Below are 24,682 nucleotides of genomic sequence, written 5' to 3' on the forward strand. Positions count from 1 at the left end.
CCTTTTCTGTGCAAGCGAATTAAATCACATTAGCTCTTTTAATGGCGTTACGTGCTCAAAAACTGATGGCTGATGCATGCAAAAATCAGTAGTATATTAAATTATTGATTCAGTGATGAGCCTTATAATAAACACTGAAATATTTCTGCAGGCATGGTTTGATACAGATTTGATTGGCATGCAAAGAGGCTTCTGTACAAAGAAAATAACAAAAAAAAGGCGAGGTACATTCACGTATTTAGGGCGGATACAAAAGTTTGAAAGCCAAAACGGTGCAAACGGAATTTAATAAATACGTGCAAGGCATTTGTAATTTTTACTCGCACTCGCAAAGCGTTTCGGCATTGCCTTAAAAGCTAAAAAACTTCCCAAAATAATCACCCGCTTGGCTGCAATTAAAGAGCTCCCCGCAGCCATAAAGCGAATCCCCTTGGAAAACACACACTGAATGTGTGTGAGTGTGTGTTCTGGCTGTGTGTTTTTTGGTATTCCCTGGTACAACTTTTGCGTTTGCCATGCGTGGTCACGTACACGTGAAAATGGCGTAAATGTTTTAAAAGTTGCATCAAACTTGTTATGAAGTATTTGCCCCACTGAAATGAAAGGAGCAGCCAGTGGACCCCTTTATCACCTACTCCCCACCCAGAACTTGCCAAGAAATTGCAATGCATGTGCCACAGTCCAAAGAAATTAGCAGAAACATTTGTGCGCTTCAAGAAGGAACTTAGACTTTTTGTGTTAATGATAAAGTGGCAAAAACCTTGAAAAGTTGCTGAGTTTATATTTATTTTATTGAGAATTTTAAGCTTGTCTGGTTTTGTAATTTAGTAAGCTCCATTACCATTTGCATTAGTTTTTTAAATATTTAAAATAAAATATTAACTTTTTTTAAGTATTTGGATAATAAAATTGCTTACTTCTTAAAAATGCGTTCTAGATTCAACCTTCTCACTTTCACTGGATATATTTGACAGTATACAAAATCGAATAAGTCAAACAAAAAATTGTCACCCTGATATAGCACCTTAATTGAAAAAGTCATTTATGTAAAGATAAAAATGTCTTTTACACATTAAATTCAACTTTGCTCAAATAAAAATCATACAAAAGAACTCTTAGCTTATGTATTAAAAAACGAATTCTTTGGCAATTTCTTATATTTCATACTGTTTAGACAAAGTTTATAAGTAAAAGTATATTTTAATTTAATCATTCTAAAAGCTTTTTGCTTGATCTTACTTAAACAATAATATATGTACAAGTTTAGATTATAAATTCTGAGAAATAGGTTCCAAACTACGCAGCTATTAACTTGAACTTACAATGCCGCTCAAAACTTTGTTTCTAAGGTAATTATTCAACATTTTCCATTGCGCTGTCAGGTTTTACTGAAAATGCAGAGAGGTAGGCTATGAAAATCGTCAACCGCAACGACAACACTGGGTACAAAGTTATCTTTTGCTCCCGGGGATCGGGCTCATGTTAGTTTTCAAGTACGAAATAAGCAGAGTTTCCTGTGCCGGTTTACTTTTGCAAGCCTTTGGCGGCGCGAGCAGGTGGAAATGGTGGATAAAATGGGAGAAAATCCTTTCGGACGGTGCTGATGTTTCTCTTTAAGCCACGACATGCAATTAAAGCACATCCCCTTTGGCGATTTTGTTTGCGAAATTTTACTGCCTTTGCCAGTCAGTGCGGCTTATTGCGCCGACAACTGAAAGTTAATGTTAATTAAGGTCTGAATCGGAAGTAATTTTCCCCTTTGTCGATTTCTTGGCTTTTGAGCCGTGAGATATTAATGCCCAGCATATTCACCAAGTGTTTTCATTAATTAAATGTGCAGTTCGCAAGCTGCACTTCAGATCTCTTTCCTAATGATGTCTCTGGATTTGATTGGTTATATCCGCTCACTCACTTGCCAAGGACTCAAGGACCGCATTAAATCGAGGTTTAATTGGAAAGTAATTAAAATGAAAAATGCCTTTAAGCCAGTGGTCTTTTGTTCGGCAAAACAAAGGAGAAGGCCACCAACAAACAATGGAAGTAGTTTTTACCAGCAACAACCAACATTCGGCGTTATAATTTTCAGGCTGTCAGTATAAATTATTTTTAAATTGCTCTCGGCACCGTCGTTGTAAATTATGCATTTAATAAATAAATAAATAATAAATATGGCACTTTATAACCCTAACTGATTGATTTGATTTTCTGCCTGACAAATTGGAAGAGTAAGCCAATCAGTGTGTGATATATGTATATTTGGTATATTAAATGGCGAAATCTGAGTGATGAGCTGGACCATAAATGCTCACTCATTTGCAGCATTCGACACCATTGTTAATCCCGAAAAGGGCTTAAATGGCACTAATTAAGGGCAGCACATGTTGGATTGGCTGGCAAGATGAATGTCCGCAAATGCGGCAAAAGGGAGGACCATTAGTCATGGAAATATGTTGGCCAAAAAGAACATGGAACTATGAAAACAAAGAGATGGGGTAAAATCCCGGATGGAGTTCACTTAACAGATCGTTTATTCATGTGTCTAAGGCTTAAGCAAAGTATTATGAAACTATAACAGGCAATTATGTGTGTTGTTCATATGGCCTTTGTTGTTTTAGTTTTTTTCAATAACTACAAAAGGTCTGACTTTGTGTGCACACCATTAATAAATGCAGTTTTAAATCGGCTTTGGCTGGCCGACAAATAAACTCCCGTTTATGAACGTTAGGTTTCGATGCACTTTTGCTGTTATGGACATTCGGTTTTGATGGTTGAAAAACTGTTTGTGCGTCTGCAAAAGTAAATTCTGATAATATTCAAGTGCTATCGTCTGGCCAAAATGCCCTTAACCTTTCGGAATTATGTTCGCTTATACGCAATTTCACGATTCATCGCGCGCCAGACGTCGAAATATTTGCACGAAAGGCCTAAGGGGATTTTGCGTGAATTCTCGATTGACGGCATATTTTGCATGACTTAAAATGCAGAACTCTTTAAATACGGCTGGTAATTAAAACGGCAGTCGCTCACACTCCACTGAAGTGGAGCTACCATGTAAATTCTCTCCTCTTACATTATTAATAACTCTCGAATATTCATTGAAAGTCAACGAAATTCGGTATGCTGCATTCAGCTCGGATCGATTCGAATCGAATCGAATCGAATGATTTAAATGTCAACATGTGCCGATTGCTCTGCACTCTGGTCACTTAATCACGTCCAGGGATTTCCCAATCGACTCCTTGAACTCCTTTGGCAAAATGATGAATGCGGCCTTTCAACATGACCAGCAATCTGATGGCATTATCCATTCTACATAGAGCATATTTACAAAAGCCAACCGTATTTGCGGATTCGTTATTGTTAAGATCGCATTTGCGTTTAGCGGATTTGGAATTCAGTGACAGGCAAACCGTAAATATTTGCACCACATTGGATAACGAAACAACCAAATACACAACAGCATAAATAATGGAACACATGTATCCCTGGAGCTTAACAGGCGACAAAATACATACGTAAGGCAAATGCCACTGGGCAAATGCCGCTCCTTTTGTGCCAACAACAGGTTGAATCAATACGCGCAATTTGAAACTAAAACAATTCCGAAATTTCTGCCGAACAATAGGCACAATGGCAAATAGTCATTGTGTGACTAAGCCATTTCCTGCCCCGAGGGAAAATACAATAACACGCTTTTCGCACTTTTACAAAATTCTATAAATTGGCGTTAGCAAAGCTAAATAAATAGGAATATAAATAGCAAAAATTAGGTGAAATATTATAACAGATATTTTTAATTAAAAAAAAAGAAGATATTATCAATAGCAAAGGGTAATTCTATAAGTCAGTTAATAATACCATTTAAAGTTTGCTTAAAATTTTTATTTTTTAATGCTAAGTCTAAGGGGCTCCAATACGAAAAAGCCCTCTTTTGTACATTTTACAAAAAGTGTTGCACACTTTTAAAGACTTTTCAAACTAGTTTCAGAACCCCTTAAATTTTCTTCCCAAATTATTTTTGCAGTGTCGAAACAAATGGATAATGGAAACAGAATCAGAAACAAGAACCACCAATCTACTACCAAAAGGCACGTTGTGAGACGTGCGAAATTTAATTGCCATTATCTTTTAATTTTTTCGGTAATCATCTCTTGCTGTTCAAAGTGTGTGTGTGGTTGAATATTTTTGCCGTACTGACAGCCAGCGGAATTGAGTTCAAATGAAGCTGCAACGTGGCTTCCAAAGAACCAAAAACCGAAGACCAGCGAAGATTAATGAGTGTGGCGGGTCCAATTGAGAGGTCGGTTCATTCAGAGCGTCAGTGGGGGCTCCGAAAAACAACTGACAACCCAACGGCATGAATATCCGTATGCCGTACTAATTGCCACTGTGATGCATTTTTCGGATGTGAAAGCGCTGCATAAACGGATTAGTTTGCTGTCGCTGGGCTTTCCCCAAATGTTCCATGGAAACCAATTTCAACCGCGACTCATTTGCCTTAAATGCAAGCAATTTTATTTCCACTGGAACGATACACACAGCTTAATTAACTCTGCTCATTAATTGAGATTTCATTTAAGTTGAATTTCGTTTAAACTTTCTGAACTTTTGGATGACAATCAAAATAAACTCTGCGCCCAAGGTCATGTGTATTTCGCCGATATTGGAGCGAATTCGCATGAATGTTATATCGTTCGAGGGATCCAGATCCCTGACCACATTACGGGCCATGAAAAGAAGTGGCTTCAGATTGGAGACATATAGAAAAGTACGCCTCGGACTGGAGGTGGATCGAAGTGGAACTCCCTGGTTGTCCAGAATTATAATGTCACGACCTCCGCGATGGGCGAAGAGGTCGACGAAGGCATCCCCATCGTAGGACCTTTTGCGACTGTGGAGGACCAGAAATTACCAGTGAAATGTTTATAGTTGTTAAATGGTAAATAATAATTTGGAACTCACGGAGCCGCCTTTTTTACGGCTTGTGCGGCTTTCACAGTTTTACGCAGATTTTCTGTGATCGATTGCCCAGAAATTTTTGACATTTTGTTAGTTTATAAATAACAGCGTCTGTGAAAGTAGTGTATTTATCATAGCCAACTTGTGTTTGACAGAAATATAAACACAAAATATGGTTAATTTTATATCACCAAAATAAAAGACCGCTTTGGAAAGTTAAAGCATGAATGGGTATACAATTAAACCACAAGTAATTTTAGGTTTAGCCCTATGAAAATGAAATTCTATGGGTTCAGTTATGAACCTAGCAAATTAGGATGTCTCTTGATAAAAACGCTATATTTGATCACCTAAACAATCATGAAAGACTTTTTGCAAAACACGCAACATTGAAAATTGATTACAAAATAAATGAAATTAACTTTATTTTCTGAATGTAAATATCTTGTTAAAAAACGAGGTTTGTCGATTTACAAATTTTTAGAACATTACCAAAAATTGAAAGGAGTATGAACATTACAATTTAAGCCATTTTACAACTACACAGGGCTGAAACAAAACTAAAAGTCAACTAACTTAAATTATTTTCTTTTCTTTAAGATAACTATATACATACGTCGCTTTATTTTACAAAATACTTTACAATTTGATTCATATACTATAATCTGATTTAGATGGGATACTTTACATTATAATTTAATTTATATGCAATAGCCAATGTCTGATTTAGATGGGAATGCGGTTTCGTAAGTAGCTCAGTATCGACTGAGTTCCCATCTTTAGGATCTGATGACGCGGCTGGCGAAAGGGATTGCCCCACAGCTCCAACTTCTGGAGCTTCTGCATATTTCCCAGGACTGGCGGCACTATCCGGATGTCATTGTTGCTCAGATTGAGGTTGAGCAGCTGCGACAGGGCGCCTAATCCCTGGGGACTGGCATCCACGCTCTTGATCTGGTTGTCGTTGGCCATCAAGGACTCCAGGCTCTCCAGCTCGTAGATGGAGCTTGGCAGATGCTGGAAGCGATTGTGGGAGATGACCAGCTCCTTGAGCAACTTGAGTCCGCCCAACTCCATGGGCAGGTCGCACAGCAAATTGCCCGAGAGATTGAGGGCCACCAGCTTCGAGAACTGAGAGATATTGGGGGGTATGAAGCAGATCTCGTTCTGGGTCAGGATCAACTGGGTGAGCAGCTCGCTCAGCATGTGCAGATACTTGGGAACTTCGCGCAGTAGGTTGTTCTCCAGGCTCACAATGTTCACCAGCTCCTGGCGAGCTGACTCCAGGACCTCCATGGGCACCTCGCTGATTTGGGCTCTTCTGATGTTAAGGATCCGGGTATTTCGCATGAGGTGTTTGTCCGGAAATACGGATCTTTGCTCCCCCGAATGCGCCTCTCCCCCCTGCAGCCGTGGGCTATTCAGTCCGTCACCAACCATTGTCATATAGGGTATTCTCTAACACTAAATAGGTTAATTGCGGAAAGATTCGGAAAATAAAAACTTACAGAATTTTATATAAACTATAATTGAACTTGTGAGTTGTTTCGACTGATACAAATTTGAAACTGAAATATAAATCTTTCTGACAAGAGTGCTCATTTTAAAAGAATTTGCAAAGGCTTTTTGATTAATTTAATGTTGCAAAGCCTTCAAAATACTAAATCTTTAGCAATTTTTATTAAAACAAAAATTATGCTGAACTACAATAATTATCATTTCAAAAGTATTTGTAAATGATTTTCGATTAAATTAATGTTGATAAAGAATTAGCAAAGCCTTAAGTGTACTAAAGAAATTTTTAAAAAGCAAAAGTATTTGGAAAACCTTAAAACTACTGAAGAATGATTTTAAAACTTTAATATAATTTTAATAATATTAAATCCTTAGCAAAAGTATTTGCAGGCATTTTGATTAAATTAAAATCTTTAAAATGCCAAAGATTTAAACGCTTTGTATATTTCAATAAATAAAATCAATAATGGGCAATATAAGTTATATTAGTTGTTAAAATATTTTTAAAAGGATATTGAATTTTTAACCATTTTGATGATTAAAAAATGTGCTTTCCAAATAAATAATTAATTTTTTGTTAAATTCTTCGTTAATGTGTTACATTTATTTTAGGCAGAAGCAGAAGTCGAATGTACATTTATTTATTAATATATTTTAAATTTTAAGCTTTCCCTTAACAGGACTAGTTTTTTGTATTGCAAATCAATTGTAGCTAAGATCTTAATGAAATTTTCAACTTGATTCGAGCACGCCACATTCCGTCAGCTCGATCATGTTGTGGCTCATGGGCAGGTGTCCGATGGCCTCCTGGATCCGCTCCAGGATCTGCATGCCCTTTCGCACCTTGCCGAAGGCAATCCTCCTGCCGTTCAGGATGGATAGCGGCTTGAAGCTGATGGTGAAGTTCACGGCCGTGCGGGCATTTCCGCGGACATATCGACTGGGAAAGGAGAGGATGCCGGCATCCACGCCATGGTTGAGCACCTCGAAGTCGTGCTCGATGTTGGTCGGTTCAGTGCTCCTCTGCGGATCCATGGCCAGGCGGCCCTCCATCCAAACGGGTGCCAGAGCCCGGCTGAAGACGATGGATCGCTTGCGGTTCTGGGTGCAGATCCTCATGAACTCCAGCACCACCTGCGGACAGGCCTCGGTGAAGAGCTGGATGGCCAGGCGGCCCTGGATGCGAGCCTCCGGCACCGCGATGTCCAGGTAGATCTGCGGACGCAGCAGCTTGCACAGGATGCCCACGTCGCACTGGGCGTCCATCAGTCGCTCGTAGCGATTGATCACATGGAGCGGGATCTCGCAACTGAAGGATCCCGAGGACTTGGGCTTGTAGCGCTTCGACTGGCCCACCTGCGGATCGAACAGACCACCGCCCTTGTGGAACACCTCGTTCTTCTCCAGCTGCCGACGCTCCTTTTCCCTTGCCAAGTTGGCATTGCGCCACCGACCAGCTGCCAACCTTTCCGGGGATTTGGTAAAAGTGCGCAGCGTATTATTGCTCTTCTTGTAGAGAGCCGTCAGCATCTCCATGTAGGACAGCTCCATGCCGTTGCCCTCGATCTGGACCTTGGGCGGCGGCAGATGGGTGTTCACCTTGCCCTTGATGTGGCTCATGCGATCGCGGTGCTGGCGGTACAGCTCCCGCTGCTCGTTCATCACCATGTGGGATCTGGTCTGGGGCAGGTTCCTCCGCGACGTGGGCACTGGAATGAGACGCTGATGGTGACGATAGTTGTTCACCAGTGCCTGTTTCTGCACATTGAAAGTGGGCTTGGGACGCGGCTCCTCCACCTGGCCATCCAAGCCCACCAAATTGGGATTATGGCTTTGGTACACCGGATTGGTCATCGTATAGGGTCCACGCTTCACGGCAGCCACATACGAAGTCATCGAACTAGGTACTTGGGGAATCTTGCCCCCCGAATTGCGTGGCACATCTCCGCGGATGAACATTGTGGCTAAATTGTCAAAAAATCTATATACTTGAATTTTAAATTGCTGAGCGGTTTTCCGTTAACCCTTTGTGATTGGCTAAAAAACGTTGACTGATGGAATTTGTTGGGGAGAAATGTAGAATTAACAATCATAGGTCACCCAGTTTGTGCAGTAAAAACAAAATGAAACAAAGGCAATTGAAGCGTTCGGCAACATAATTATCTGCCTAATGCTAATTTCATTAACTGAAACATATAAGCTGCACAAAACATAATAAAATGCCTGCTATGCGTGTGGTTTTTTGTTCTTTGATGTGGAAAGCAACATGAAATTGCAAATTTTTGCATCAATTATTTATTTGATATATGTATACATTTATATATATTTATTGTGCTGTCGACGCGTGAAATATAAAGTTCAATTTAATTATTTTCAACTATTTTAAACGAAATTAACACTGCGGTGGGCTCATAAATGCCAACTTATTTTCGCGTAATTAGTGATTTAATTAAAAACAGCAAAAATGCACGTCATTAAAACGAAATATTTGCCTAGTTGTTCTCTACACTTATAATTCCCATTGTTTATTGTGTGAAAAGCTACAGATAGTTAATAATTATTTCATATCTTAATGTTACATACATTTTGAAGTACTTTATTTATTTGTTGCTCATTTATTCCAGACGAAAGCAGCTTTGGTTTTATTTGCACTCTTTTGACTTTTTATAATCGGTCATTTAATGGGGCATAAAATGATTTTCACAGTTTTTGTCATTGCCAATTGGTGTTTTGTAAGCCCATTGAACCATTTGGAAAACGGACAATTAGCGACCATAACACTTGAATAATTTTGCGACATAGTTTGAATAAATTGCGGAGCTTCAAAAAACTAAAACCTACTAATTTTAACAAGGCTTTTGCGTAAAAGCCTAATCAAACATGCATTTAAATATGCATTCTTTTTTCTATGAGAGCTATTTTAAATCAATAGCAGAGCTTTCACTGATTTACTTTTGTTTGAAACGGATTAAATGGTATTAATGGCATATGGTGCTCATATTCAGATAGCCGAATAAAAAATATAATTGATTGTTAATATGGTTGGGCTTTTGCGGTCACAATTAAATGATTAATGCGATTGTGTGCGGTGTAGGGGCTTCAAATTAAAGATAATCGTGCCATGAATACATGTGCGCAGTAGTCAGGATGATCTGAGGCATTAATGGCCTCCACTCAGCCGATTATGAGGACATCAACTGAAGGACATCCCTGGGCCGGGCCAAGTAAAGTAAAGAGTGCCGGGGCAAAGTGTCATTAGGGCAACGCTCTTATCGCTCAACAATCAACGTCAACGTGGGTGGATGGTTGGCTTTGGGTGGTTTTGGGTGGCTTTGGCTGTTTCGGTCCATACACATTGAACCACCTAAGCGGTTTTTTGTTCTCAAGTGTCACACCCATCAGTGCTCGTATCATCACATCACCCACTCTTCCCTTGTCCCTCTCAACTTTCACCTCCACGACGTGTTTTGTACTTTCTCTAGTGCCATGCTGTGTCCCCCTCGCCATGGCATTCATTTATTTGATATTCATATTTCAATGTACATCTTAAAAATGTGTCAACAATAAACCCACACATCCGTGCGGACAAGTGACTGCAATTTGATCAAATACATACACTGTACCATATATACACGTTGCATTCGAGCTATTTTATTTATTCTAGCCACAATGGCCTGTGACAAGTATTCCGAACGGAATGCTTGACATCTTCAATAAACCACCGTACGCATATTCGCATTGGAATTTCAGTCTAAGGTCTGGTTATATTTGAAAAACTCAAACTGCTTTCAGCCAAGTGCCATACTTTGAAGGCATCCGTTTTAGATAAAAAAGAGCATTAATTGCAAGGCATTTTTAAGTTTAAAATTTTAAATATGAATATATTCAAACGAATTTTATTTAGCTTTTGCATGTGCTGCTCTTGTTAGTCAAAAACCACAAGAAAAAATAGCTAATTCTCAAAGTTTATGATTAAATCTTTGGTAAACAAAATTTTAAAAATATTATATAGAGATAAAATAGGGAATTTATGTATGCTGTTTCTTCGTCTTTTCAATCTGCTGAATTAAATAGCTTAGCTTTCATCCTTAAAAATTTAATTTAATATTTAGAATAACTTAAATTGTATTAAGATGTAATAAAAATCCAACATTATTGCGCTAGTCATAATCATCAGTTGATGAAACACTCCAAATATACATATTTTTTTGTGAACTATAACATGACCTTGATGGCATTGCCCGCAAATTCTCCTATTATTTTTGTAGTAATTTTTTGATGGGCGAAAACAAAAGCCGGAGCCGTTAGTTAAGAGCATTATGGATCATAAATGCTTTGGCTGCGAAAATGTGATTTTATTTTGTCTGCTCTGACGCGTCTTTTGCCTCCATTATCCAAGCATCTGGCTTATGGAACCTGTCTTATTGCTGCCCCGTCTCCAGGATTATACATATACTTTCGCCTGGATGTGTATGGTACATGGCACAAGTGTGTATTTTTATGACATTCTGCTTTTTTTTCCCCCAGCTCATGGTTGGGAGCACTTTGTGTTTGTCATATTTTTTCCACCGCCGAGATGTCAGGGGAAAGCAAGCCAAAAAGGAAAAGGTCGGGGAGATTTTTGGTAAAACAGGCGAAATCATGTAAATGGAATATGTGAGCATTTAAGCTGAGATTTAGTGAAGGCAAAAGCAAGGTTTAGTCAGAGGTTTACCATAGCAAATTAAGAGAAATTAAAAATAAGTTGCCATTGACTAAGACTTTAAGAAAGCCACCAATTTCCATCCAGTCCATTTAATCAGCTGTAATTAGCCCATTGCTGCTGCTTAAATGCCATCAATTTCAGTTCCATGTTTACCAATTCGACAGACGTTCAGTGTCTGAATTGGCTGGGCCCTTAAGCCATCAGTTAATTAATGCCATTAATGCCTAAGCAGTAGGTCTCGAAACCAGTAATTAACCGAGTTGACAAATCAAGTTTGCCCCCAAGGAGCATAACGGATTGGCTTATATCAGTTAGCAAGCAGGCTTAATTAACAATAAGCTAAGGTGTTAATAGCCCGACGACAGCAGGCCTGAAAAGTTCGGTTCCAGCCCGAAAATGTCAACCCCAAATATTTAATCCAATTCAGGGACAAGAAAGGAGGCAGTTCCTTTCCACACATTAAAAAACCATTTCAAAGGATTAGGTTTTGGGCTTGCAGCCCTTTCCCAAAACCCATTCCCATAAGCCAACTCATCTGAAAGTTACCTTACCTTTTGCCAAAGCCAAAAAGGTAAACGTGCAAAAGATGTCGTGCCAAAGATGAGAATGTTCAGATACAATTTAGGGCATCCTTGTAATCCCCAAACAATTTATTAACCAAGGAAGCCAATTAGGTTAATGTGTTGAAAGAAATCGGATGCTTCACCTTGAAAACACAGTTTCCCTAAAATGTACTTTATTAAATAATTTTAAAACAGAAGCCATAATCTTAAGATTGCCAACACATTTGAATTTTGTTTTAGCATATTTTTGCCTACAAGGCTTTGTGTAGTGATGCTTTAGCCGTGCCTTAATTGAATTTGTAAAAAGGACTGGCAAACTTCTTTGACTTGAACTGAAAACTGCAGGAGCCAAACCATTTAAATTGCAAACGTGAGGGCACAATTTAGGGTCTCGAATGCAGGCGCTTTTGCTTTTTGCTTTCCCTTGGTGCAATTTTCCGGGCAAACTGCTCGTGGCGGGGGGCTAAAGACGAGTGTTCCTGAGACACTCACAAAGGGCTTACATGCGTTCGCTTTTAAACTCGTTCCCTGGCAAAATGGCCACAGAGTTGGCTCTGAAAAGCCATTTATCAAGACATTGCATAACAATGGCGCCCTGCCCCCTGCGCCCTGCTTCCAGCCACAAAGAATATTCAAAGCGAGCTAAGCTTTATGATTTGAACACGTGTTAACAACACATAAAAGCAAGCATCGCTTTTGCCATTGGCAAAGCGAGTGGGATGGAGTCTTCCAACTAAATAACACTGAATCCTAGATGGACCTAGTGAAGCAGAAATAAACGACTCGCCGCCGTCCAAAGACTCAAAATGTTAAATAAATAAATACTTTTGCTGGCGTCCAGAAAGAAAACACCGCACTCACTGCAGCCAAACAAAAGTAATAGCTTTTGAATGGGTGAGGTGAAAATATTGCCGCTGGGCATGCGCCTGAATGCAGCTGGCAAATTGCACGGATCATAAATTAAAATCAAAAGCAAAGAACCCAGACAGGAAGCGTAAATTTGCCAACTTAAAGTGGAAGTCTAGTACGGTGGCTTAACCTTAAGTTATAACTCACTCAGTCTACCACTTATTCTTTTCAGGGTTGTGGTAAATCATTTCCTCTGATTTATACAATAATTTCATAGACGTAAGTTGCGAATAGGGAGGCTAGGTAAATTCCACTTGTGATGACAGCTTTTGTGGTGTTTTTCTTTTAAGCGTGTTTAAGTTTAACGTGATGGCTTATAAATTTGGTTTTCGTAAAGAAAAGTTTAAGATACTTCGAATATTCTAGTTTGTTAGACCACTATTAATTTTTATTTTTTCCATATTCTTTTCTGGTTTCCAAGTCATTTTCAAATTAAATATTATATTCCACCTACATTCCTCTAAATTTGAATATATAAATTGATGTATTACATTTGGTTGTGAGTCCTCTCTAGTATTAAAAATTGTTTTAAAACTTTTGCTTAAAGTTTTCATTGATTACTGAGACATTTTTTTTCCTATTCTTATTTCTAAATAGACGCTAAGACGAAAATTGTATTACTGTTTTCTTATGTGCACCTGCTTAATGCCACTTTTCTGCATACTTAATTTAATACTCGACTTCCAAGAAATTCAATCTTAAATGTACATTTTAAGATCCCCTTTTAAATACGTCAGTTTTATGTGCCACGAAAATGACTTCCTCAGCCTGTTGCAGACATCCGCTGGAAAGCAATATACCCGTATAGCCAACGAGTACCGGGTAACGAAGATACCGACCAACAAACACACACACACACACACACACATGGTGAAAAGTCAAGTGCATGCAGTGGAGGCTGGTATGAAAAGCCAAGGAAAAGTGGAAGCTGACTGCCACAAAGCAGCTGTAAAATAGTTTTAATATCCGCTGGCAAGTTGCATTGTGTTTGTTGCTGCTTGTTTTTCCCGGCAGCGCTTTGCCGCCCACTCCGCTTATTTCTTAAGCTTTCCCAGTTGGGGGTTACTTTGGTTTCCTCCGCATTCCCCTTGGTTTTCCTCCCTGTTTCATCTGTTTTCCCCAGTTTGTCACCTGCTCTCGGTCGGTTGCTGCCTGCCAGCTGTGTGATTGCACATTCATAAAATTTCCTATCAGCCCCTCACCTTTGTCTGCCATATTGCACAGGGCCTTTGAATCGCAGCTCATTTGTAGCGTTTGGCTTGCGGAAATTCGAGCCTCGACAAATCAAAGTGCATACGCACACCCGCACACTTTCTTCACAAAGTGCCTGCCACTAAATAAACTTTGATTTATTTATACGCACTTTGCACTCGAAATGCAAGAAAAAAGACCTTTTAATCGGGGCAAATATTTTGTGGACTTATCCTTGCCAGCTTCTTGAATCCCCACTTTTCTGGTCAGTTTCAAAGGTAGTATATTTTCGGCTTCCGGCCAGACTTCGCAAAATCACAATTTGCTGGCAGTTATACTGGCCAGACAATTAAGCAGTACATTTTCATACGTGCCGTTGGCAAAAGAACGAAGTCACATACACAAAACTGATGATGTGGCCATGAGAGTATGCTTTAATGGCCCAAAATGTGTGCGAAATGATTTGAACTATAATAAGTATGTCTTAAAAGCATGTTAATAAGTAAACTCTTATGATTATTCGACATTGAAGCCCATATGAACTGAAAAGTAGTTTATTTTCATTTGTATTCTAATAAAAATCTTAGCGCAGCTAGATAATTATGTTGAATGGGAAATACAGCCTTTGTCTTACTGAAGATTTTAACTTAATACATTTGCTAAGCTTTTAATTAGGTGTGAGTTTGCTCAACAAAATAGATTGGTTATTAGAGTCCTATAGACAATTAACAAGCTTAAGAATTCCATTAGTTAAATGTGAAACATAGTAAAGTAGTTTTAAATTAAAAATATTTCTTATAATTTAAGGCTACTACTAAAGCTCTTTAAAGAAAACCTCCAATGGATCTCAGTTTATAAATAAGAATAAAATCTAAAGATTAAAATGATATAAACGAACCCTGTTTTACTTTGCCGCTTAAAAGAATTTTCCATCTATTTGTTCACTATAAAGACAGCTCAGTGAAGTTGTTTGAGAGACTTGTTGCCGGGATGGAGAATCTGCATAAATCCTCGTTAACGATGTCACATCACGTGACAATATGAGCAGAGCAGGGATTTAAGTTGCACTGCCATCCGTGGAAGTGCCTGTGCAGTAGTAAACTGGAAAAAGGGGAAATTGTTGCCATTGCAGGAGTCCTCAAAGTCAACCAACCCCCCACATTTTCCACCTCGTCAGTTGAGGGAATCCAGGTGTGCTGATACTTAACTCACAATGCTTACACGTTTGCTTTACACCGATTGCTGCATATAGATTGGAAAAAGCGGCAAAAGGCACCTGTTGAAATGGTGACTTTAGTGGGAACGCAGGTAAATGAATTATCGTTTAACTCTAGCACATGCCCCATTTTAGCAACCATTTTCTGTATGAGGTTTGGCCATAAAGACTGGAAGCTATTCATGGGTTCACATTTTTTTCTTTTAGATATACGTTTCATCTTCGGTGCACGTACACTTGACTCACACACTGGTTATACATTCCACTGGCACAAAAGTAATAAAATCACGTAGAAATACTTGTAGAAATGATAAATTCAGATGTCAATTCATAGCCTTGGCCTTGAACAAGAAAAGTAACAGTTTATGGAAAGAAAGAAAATATAAAATTTTTCTTTTCTTGCATTATCTATGCATTGCCATTGACTTCCCTAAAAGCACGTATGAATCCTAAGATGGTCCATTAATAACCAACCAAATAAACCCATTGTCGAGCTCTTTGTTGATGCCTATGCAGATTTCGTGTCACTTTTTGCAATGTCTTCTGATATATTTTTCTTACCGGATTATTGCTTTTTCAACTCAACTCCAGGTAATGCACACAACCGAAGCACTTGGCTTAAATCAAATTTCTGAGCAAAAACACAATTTCAGCAAATAGTCAGGAGACTGAAAGACGCCGCTTGAGGAGCACAACACACCCACAAATCTAATGAAGAGGGCCATTCCCTGGCAATCGAAAATGCTTACCGCATCCAGCTGGCCCTGATTGACTTCGGTAGCCGAAGTATCTACATCTACAGTGGAGTATCTGTATCTGCAGCAACGAACTGAAATAACTTGGAATGGATTGCCAAAATGGGTGAATTTTCAAGTATTCGACTCAACGGGCATGACCACAAATCGCTAAGTGAGCAGCACGTAAAATCTATTTTGATTGTTAACAGTATGCAAAGTTTGCTCTTTTCTTCGAGCACTATCGGTATTCATTTAATTTATTTCCCGATTTTTTCCCAGAACTGTAGAGAAAAAACATGCACAGAGAAAAACAATCCATTTTCCGATCATGGTAAACATAAATTATATTCAACATATGAGTCTTCGATTTTATTAAATATTTTATGCAAATATATAATTGATATAATGGTAAATATATATTATTGGAACTTAAGCTTTCCTTAAATCAAGATTTTTCCAATGAAAATAATTTAATAAATATTTCTTCCTGTTCAGCTATTGTTTTTCCAAATATTCCGCTTGCACTTTTGCAAAACACAATCCAGTCTCTAAAGTGGAACATTTTTATTTTTTGGCAGTTGCTTGCCACTCGAAGCTTAAAAATATTTTTATGCCCTGCATATAAATAAAACGTTGTAATATTCAAGCGCAGGCTGGGGTCAGCCCAAATAAAAATATCCAGCCAACACATACGTGGCCATATCGTATATACTATATATGCATATATGTGGGCGCTTAAATGCAAACCATTTAAGAACGTTTTTGGCCCAAAACGGAAGTTGGTGAGCTGGTGGACGTGTGTTCCGAATGTTGTTTTTGTTGTGCTGCCACGGCTGCTGTTGCAGCTACTGCTGTTTCTGTTGTTATTGTTTTTGTCTCCGCCACCTGTCGCCCGGGGACTTGGTAGCTGATATTTCAGCTCCGGCTTTATCCGCCATCCACATCTCGGGCGCACACGGCGTATGAGTAATCCGCATGACGTACGCGTTCGCTTCACGTTTATTTTATGTTGTTTCGTTTTTTTACGTATTCTGAAAGCGCAGCTGCCACCACAAGTTTGTGCCGAGTAAATTAAATTTTAACTGTGAGTTTAGCTTAAATGGAAAGTTTCCGATCCCCGATGTGGGGCTTAAAGGGTTAAAGGGTCGTGGGATTCGAGGGGTTCGAGGGGTTAAGAAGCCCCCGCCTTTCTTAGTTTAGTGGGTCTTAATTAAAAGCGAAACTTGCTCTTCATGTGTTTTTGTGCGCCTCTTGATGCTTAATTAAAATACTTATACGACATGTTGTACATGCATATGTGTACCTATCTGCCGCGTGCGCCATGTAGAGTGTGTCAACAGCTGCTCAGCCCACACCTGCCGGCCATGTGTGTGCTAAGGGGTGTGTGTTGCCCACCTGAATCGAGTGTGCTCCTGCCTCTGCTCCTCCTCCTCCCCATCCTATTTCGTCCTTTTAAGCTCCTGATTCTTGGCAAAAAGTGCGCAATCCCCGCTAATTTGCCATTCCCTGCCAAGTGACACCATTAGCTGGCTTTGCCGCTTTGCAGGGCTTTTCACGAAAGATGAGCTACTTTCGAGTAGTCATCAAATGCGGTTAGCTAAAAAGTGTTTCGTTTTTTTTTCTATCCTTAAACAGCTTTCGTATCCATTAAGAGTTATAAATTTCGCCTTTAAATGCCATTTCCAAATCAGTAAATTCCCAAGTTCAAAATCTTCTCAGTCCCCACAGATATTTTAATTAAAAGCCGTTAGTCTTTTTGCCAGGAATTTCGTGGCACATGGCGTTCAAGTTGGCGCATGAAATGAATTATGTTAACAGCCATCCGTTGGCGGTAAATTGTTGGGCCCAACTGCCATAACCGCATTTTTCGGTTATTTCACCGTTTTTCGGGTGTCGTGAGTGCGGTTGGCGTTTTATGGCATTTCTTTGTACAGATTTTGCGGCTGCCGGTTGCCGCATCGCGGCTGACAGCGATGACAACCAAGTGACTGATCCCTGCACCATATAGGGCTTAACGCACAGGATGCTCCTTGGCTGCTCTCAGACTAATGAGCGGATGCGCCCGTCGCCCGGCGGTTTAAGCCAGGAATTTGTTGTCGACGTCGTCGTCTGGCTTAAATGAGTTTAAGCGATTTGTGTTTCTTGGATGCCACACGGAGAAAAAAAATAGCCACACTCACAACTATTCTTGAAAATTAAGGAGAACTATTATGGTGTCTAAAAGTATGCAACATAATATTTTAAGTCTAAAAGTCCATGGGATTATTTCCCAAGAACTACTTTAATTTTTCATTGAATACTTTTAGACACCTTCTTTAACCATTTCACAGCCCCAGAAATTTCTATGGCTACATGCGTCCTTATTTTCAAACATTTTTAATTTAGTCACTTGTTTTAAAAGGTTCATTAAACTTTTGAACAAATGCAATCTTTCTTATATAACAATGACAAATCTCAAAGTTAATTTAAAAATATAACTTTAAAGTAAGCTCTGTGTAACTTATTGCTATGATTAAATGCATGGTTTTATAAGTAGCCTAATCGTTGTTTAGCAATTTGGCCTTTTCAGAGTTAAAACCACACGACAAGGGGGCAATGAGGTTTAAATGTCACTGCCTTCGATCATGCTCATAAGCAAATTCCCCTGGGATTTGCCCCCTCCTCCTCATTGCGGTGACTCACTCGCTTTGAGTGACAATGTCTTGTTAGCCAAATTGGATTTAGCTTGGCTTTAAGCATATATGCGTGTATTTATTCAAACGAGTTTGTGCATGCAAGCTACAGTTTTTCGTCGGCGAAAGTTGAAAAAGGGTTATCAGCACGCAATCAGAACGCACCCTCGATCCCGAATGGAGGACTCCTCGTCCTGCGGCTTGATTTCGTCCCTATTTTCGCCCTATGCTTCGTCTTCTGCTCCTGACGTTTATTATATTGCATTATGCGAACATTTCTATTGGTATTTATGCGCGTGCTTCTTTTTGCGGCATTTTTTGAATTTTGTGGGTATCCTTATGGGTCGCATGAATAGGGATGTGTGTGGGTGTCCTAATTTGAAATGTGCTCGCTTGACTTTTTTATGTGTATGTTTGCGACATTTCAGTCGCGCCATTTTGGGATTTATTTTAATGTGTTTTCATTTTTGCTCAATACCATGCCATGTTATTGGCAGACACATACACGCCTGTCTATTTATGAATTATTTATTGATAACAAGTGCAGAACAAGCAGAGAAGGGCTGAACAGATATGTGGTAGACTGTAAAGTTACGCTGTGGCTCTGACAGCGAACCGAACTTGTGTCGAATTATCCATTCAAATTGGCAGCGAAAACTTTGGCCAAAACTTTTCCAGTCCAAAAGCCACTTTGCCACCGAAAAGTCGGCGCAGGCGATCCAAACTATCTGATAAGTATGCAATGCAGTGACATATAAGTGTGTTACGCCAAATTCAATAAGACCCAAACGAAGGGTTTTAATTTACAACCGTTGAGTGGCATTTTTTCAACAATTTCTGGAGCATAACTCAAGCCAGGGGAATTTAATTCGATTTACATATTTAAATAGCAAAAAAAAAAAAACGCACACACACGTGTTCCATTCAGGAAATAAATGGCGACATTATGCGCTAGATATGCCGCCAATATTCTGCGGTCGTACATTAAGCTGCCAAAAGAAAATCTGATCAGGACAACAGGACGGAAGGGTAACAAAGATAAGCGTAGACAAACCGATGAAAGCCTCGCGGCTGGTGTCCTTAGAGCACTTAAATATACACAAACCTACATTATTTATATACACAAAAAACATAATAAAAGCAAAGAAGGGAAGCCGAAAAAAGGAGAGGCATAAAAACGCCAAGTAAATAGCACTACAATGTGAAAAAATGAAGATGAATGCGAAAATATTGCGTATCCGCCGGGATGGCATCGAAATCTGTCGCGCTGCGGGAGGCAGCCCTGATGTTTGGTGCTGGCATTTGTGGTGACAATCCTCCGCAGTCAGTTTATGGCCCTTAAATCCGATTCCAATACTTAAATCCTGCGGCACGTAAGTGCCAACTTAAGTTGCGGAAAACTTGTGCAATTTCAATATCCAATCAATCAGACTTTATTTATTTTGTGCAGCGATTAGAATCAGAAATAAATTAGAATAAATATTAAAAGCCTGTAGTGGCAAAAAAAATCATTCATAATTCTTATGTGCCTCCGGAAATACATTGGAGGAATGCAAGAAAAAAGCGGGAAAAAAAAAGATAAACATGCCGCAAACTTTATCAAGAATTCGCAGGCTAATGTATTTTGTGGGTAGCATGAGAAAAGTGAAGAAAACATTGAAATCCCTGAAAAACTCTGTGCTAAATAAAATTGAAAAAAAAAAATCAGTGCACTGCGTCAGTTAAAAAAGAAATAATGAATAGGGAATAAAAATACATCAATATGATTGCATGTAAGAACACAAAATAACTCAAAATGAAGTACAAAACTGAACAAAGGATTCAAGCAGATTATATCCTTAAATTTGAAGTTCGGAAGACTAAAGCTGTGGAACAGCAGATAAACAAAACCGAATACACAATTCTATAGGAAACAACAAGGACGAGAAGGTGATGGGACACGAAAAAAGAGAGAAAATGGGCAGACTGTAATCCAAAATAGCCATCGCTGAGCTTGTTGCGAAAGGTCCCAAGCCAAATTTGCGACTAAAAGTTCATTTTTGGGTTTTGTTTGAACTTTTTGGACCATCGAAAATCCCACAAAACGATTTTTGCGGTTTGAGCATGGATTTTACGTCACTTCCAGAGGATTTCGTATATGATTTTTATTTAATTTTATGCAGACGAAGAAAGAATTCAATTTAAAGTCACTTATATCGAGTTTTTTTTAATACGTACAAGTATTGAAAAATTAAATATGCTTTAGCAAAAATTGGTTCAACCGAAATCGTTCATCGAAAATTAAATAAGGTCTATAATAAATTGATTTTTATTGCTGCCATTGAATTTTTAAGTCTGCAAAGCTTTTAGCGTTAAATCTATCATCCGTTGAACAATATTCCTCAAACAATTATTTTAAAACTTGTGCAAATGCTAAAATGCGTTTTGAACGTTTTGCAATATTCGCTAAACTACATTTAAACGGAAACTTTTTCACCGTTTTTTCACAAAAATGTACTAATGGGAATGGGAGAACAAGCCCTGTTTTGCCATTCGTTTTGTAATAAGTTTGCAGTTGAAAACTATAGTTTCATGGTTTCTGTTTTACCAATTGACCGTCATTGCCCTCGCTGGTGGCAATCAATAACTCATTTCCGCTGCCTCTAATTAAATCCGATTCCCCTTCAATCAACCGAGAGCCACAGGAGCTTTAATTACCAAAGAAAAAACTAAAAAATAAATCCCATTAAACTGGTAAACCGCCGGGGGTGTCAATACGCGAATAAACTCGGAACAACAAGGAGTAATGGAAGTATGAAATCGTAAAAGTTAAAGTGCCTTAAAAACATAAAGAAGCAAATGTCCCAAGTGCCTTAAAGTGTATTACATTTCTCATTCTTTTCAGCTCGACTTCTGTTCCGGCACTGGAAAATCCATTTCCCCTCGGATTCTCCGGGGAATTCCCGTCAACGCTAAGGCGACTTATGCCCAGCGATGGAAAGGAAGATGAGGCCTTTGTTCTACAGCATCAGACCACTGACTACAGACTACAGACTACAGACTACACAAATTATGATAAGCACTTAAGTATAATAGGCCATGGAGCAGCAATCAATGCGGGATCCAAGTCCCCGCTGACTATTGAGCAAATGAAAGTCCGAGCTCCGAATTTCTCCGGTTGAATCTCTGCCAAGTGCATGGTCAGCATCGTACTCTTTCTAATGCCATCGCACTGTCTCTTTCTTCGGGGGCCCAACAAACAAAATAACTTAGTTTGCTGTCGACAATTTTGCTTGCCAAGAAAATTTACAAAAATAATAGAAAACTTCAACCGAATAACGTGCCAAATAGTTGTTTTCTCTCTCACTCTCTTTATATTTCCATTTGTATATTTGCTTATACATATTTATGGAGTAAAATGGTGAAAAGTGAAGAAAACAAAACGGCAAACGCAGCCGGAAAATGGCTTGAAATGTGTCAAAGGCATACATTGTGAGCGAAAAAACTGAATACTTCGGCCAAGACGAAATAAATTATGGCAACAAACAGAAAAATTAGTTCAAGCAACCCACACGAAGGCCGAAACAGGCCAAAAGAATGAACTATTCTACTGGTAGTGGTAAGGTCAAGGAATCTGACTAACTACTATAGAAAGCAGATTCCCATTGGCTCTATTTGTCAAACTATATCGGTGCAAAGCAATTTTATACACACTGAACTAGAAATGTGCTGGCCAAACGAATCCTTGGCCCTGGACCTCGAACAACATTAGCACATGTCAGTTGAAAGGCTCCCAGAGGAGCCCCTAAAAAGGACTAAAATTGCAGGATTTAAACTGCAGCCATTGATAAACTGAAAACGACACGGGACAAGGGAACTGGCGATCGAAAGCATTTGTCTGCCCAATTTAACTAGCGCCCGACGGCAAACAAACCTGCTCGGCTGAATTTTGCGGTGTCCATCTGTCCCCATGGTAATGGAGCTCTAAATCTGTATGCCGGAATGTGTTCCTACTATACATTCAAAAACTGAGAGTTCGGGAGGGAGTCGGATGAATGGAGGACACACAAACAAGATGCAGAAGGCGCTTATTATTGTTTGCCATTCAAGCATCAGCCGGGACTCGCTGTGCGGAACCCAAAACATCGGATCCCCGAACATCGACCACTCGACAAGCACTACGCCGGCAACCAAAACAATAGAGGCCAAGCCCGAAAACTGCGCAATTTGACCGATGAATGGGGCGGTGAATGGAACCGGAAAGATCCACTACAAAGTGAATATTAAAGTGTTATTTATCGGAATATTACACAGAAAGTCCATTAATAGTTAGCCAGAAATAACAAATAAATATGTTAAAAAAAGCAAATTAACACAACGTTTCAAACATCTGAAAATCTTAAAGTTTACTCCGTAACTCAACGTATTTACTATAGCTGAACATTTTGCCTCAAAGTATGCTTCTTATTTTTAAAAGTAAAAAAACTACAACTTTAGGAAACACAATTACCTAGATTCGTTTTAAATGTTTTTATGTTTGGTGTGTCACAAACGGCTTAAAAAACCAAATATAATCTCTTTTTTTTAATTATATATATTTTAAAGTTTGAATATTTTTGTCTTAGTGTAGATAGGGGCCTAAACTTAATCAAAGAGCAACAATATTTCGCGAAATGGGAGTGCTTGAGCTTTAGCTGATTATGTACCAATTACCTGTGGGATGTCAAACTTTAATTTCGGCTCCCCTGAGAGCTTTTAAATGCGTATACGCCGAGTGGACCGCGCGCAAATACAAGCACGTCGCATAACGAAGCAATTAAAAGAAGAACGAATGCAAATATCCGGCTGGCCAAAAAAGGAGCAAAACGAAGTGAATTAATGTGGCGTCAAATTGAATGACAGCCCGCCGCCAGAAAAGGTGGAAAAAACGGAGGAGCAATGGAATTAAAGATGCTGATGGCACTGATGGCGCTGATGAGTGAAAAGCAGGCAAAGAAATGGGACGACAATTTCATTTCAAAAATGCAAGATGCCGTGATGAAGCTGATAAAAATGAAGTGGATTCCAGCCGGAATTATAAGCAGCTATACGCAGAGGCGGCGGGTCCACTCTGGATCCGTAACAAGGGTCTGGACACAGTCCCAGATCTTCCTGAAAGCCGACTCTGTGTCACGTTTCAGTTAGCCAAATGAAATGGAGAAGGAGGTGGACACTGCTGCGGGCCTGCACAGGCAAAATGATGAACGGAATTACACAAAGTGCTGGGAAAACTCGGAGTTCTATAATGAAGACGCCAGAGCACACGCCTGGCTGACAATCCATTTAAGTCTCGTCAAAGGGTGCTCAATGTCCGCCTGCAGACAGGAACCAAGACAGCATTTTAATTGAAGTCTGCAGACTGAAATCCGCAGACAGCTAATAGTTGCCATGGACACTTTTTAAAGTAAATAATCTTAAATATTTCAGCAGCATACGTTTTTTCGTTCGGTCCTCAATTACATTTAAAAGTTCGGCGCAGCCATTTGTTGTCGAACAGTCATGAATTTTTCATGAATTTCTCATAAATGATTTTATTACTCAATACCGGCAGGCAAACGAAGGCAACACAAATCCATAAAACAAAATATAAATGCTTCGTTAGAAGCTTTTGTGTGCCCTGGGATAATTTAATATTTTCTTTGACACTCGAAATCCAAACAATTCCTTGGGCCATAAGTGAATGCTTTGTCATGATTTCTTTCATTACAGACCGACACCAAATGACAAACCACACACAAGGAATGCCAAAGTCAACGAACGAATGCACACACATTCTGATTCAGGTTTAATGAGAGTAGGGTTTCTGGCACCCCGCCACATATATGTTATATAGTATACAACTATCCAGATTTCAGATCCAGATCTCCTATCCCCTCCCCGTTTATGTGTGCAAATTATTATCCCAGCCGCATACACATATAGATATACATTTGAGTGTTGATTTACATTTTTGATTTATTTTATTTATTTAAGCCCCAGCCTTGTGTCTCTGTGGGTGTGTGCGAGTGTGGGTGTGTGGGAGTGTGGGAGTATGGGTGTGTCGTTGTCTAGGCCACAGAAATGGCGAAGCAACAAAGCTGGCAAAATTATTGCTGCCCATAATTTTCATGCTCTCATTCGTATATTTTCCTTGTTTTTTTTTCCTTTTCGGTTTTTGTGGATTTATCACAGATTTTGTTCTTTATGTAAGTGTTTTG

The 24,682-nt window shown here is 39.2% G+C and overlaps 4 protein-coding genes across 5 annotated transcripts in view; all 4 read right to left on the bottom strand.

Annotated features, from left to right (window-relative positions):
• Positions 1 to 24,682, bottom strand: part of LOC108144777 (5-hydroxytryptamine receptor 1A) — a 39,392-nt gene that overhangs the window by 11,773 nt on the left and 2,937 nt on the right. The gene's annotated exons all lie outside the window — the stretch shown is intronic.
• On the bottom strand, positions 4,499 to 5,090 carry LOC108144780 (dynein light chain roadblock-type 1). Its single transcript, XM_017269891.2, has 2 exons — positions 4,963 to 5,090; positions 4,499 to 4,891 (listed from the first exon to the last, which is right to left on the bottom strand). Exons 1-2 carry the CDS (start codon positions 5,043 to 5,045, stop codon positions 4,576 to 4,578), a joined length of 399 nt encoding a protein of 132 aa, XP_017125380.1. The 5' UTR covers positions 5,046 to 5,090; the 3' UTR covers positions 4,499 to 4,575.
• On the bottom strand, positions 5,565 to 6,566 carry LOC108144779 (leucine-rich repeat-containing protein 40). 2 transcript variants are annotated; one of them, XM_017269889.2, is made up of 2 exons: positions 6,468 to 6,566; positions 5,565 to 6,417 (listed from the first exon to the last, which is right to left on the bottom strand). In XM_017269889.2, the coding sequence occupies exon 2, from the start codon at positions 6,403 to 6,405 to the stop codon at positions 5,686 to 5,688; it is 720 nt and encodes a 239-aa protein (XP_017125378.1). In that variant the 5' UTR covers positions 6,406 to 6,417; positions 6,468 to 6,566; the 3' UTR covers positions 5,565 to 5,685. The 2 variants fall into 2 exon arrangements, with proteins under 2 accessions (XP_017125378.1, XP_017125379.1); XM_017269890.2 differs by having other exon boundaries at positions 5,565 to 6,423; positions 6,468 to 6,532.
• LOC108144778 lies at positions 7,100 to 8,533 on the bottom strand. The gene has a single exon (XM_017269888.2). The coding sequence runs from the start codon at positions 8,431 to 8,433 to the stop codon at positions 7,207 to 7,209; it is 1,227 nt and encodes a 408-aa protein (XP_017125377.1). The 5' UTR covers positions 8,434 to 8,533; the 3' UTR covers positions 7,100 to 7,206.

This window comes from Drosophila elegans, unplaced genomic scaffold, assembly GCF_018152505.1.
Source record: "Drosophila elegans isolate 14027-0461.03 unplaced genomic scaffold, ASM1815250v1 contig_183, whole genome shotgun sequence".
In the NCBI taxonomy this organism is placed as follows: Eukaryota; Metazoa; Arthropoda; class Insecta; order Diptera; family Drosophilidae; genus Drosophila; species Drosophila elegans.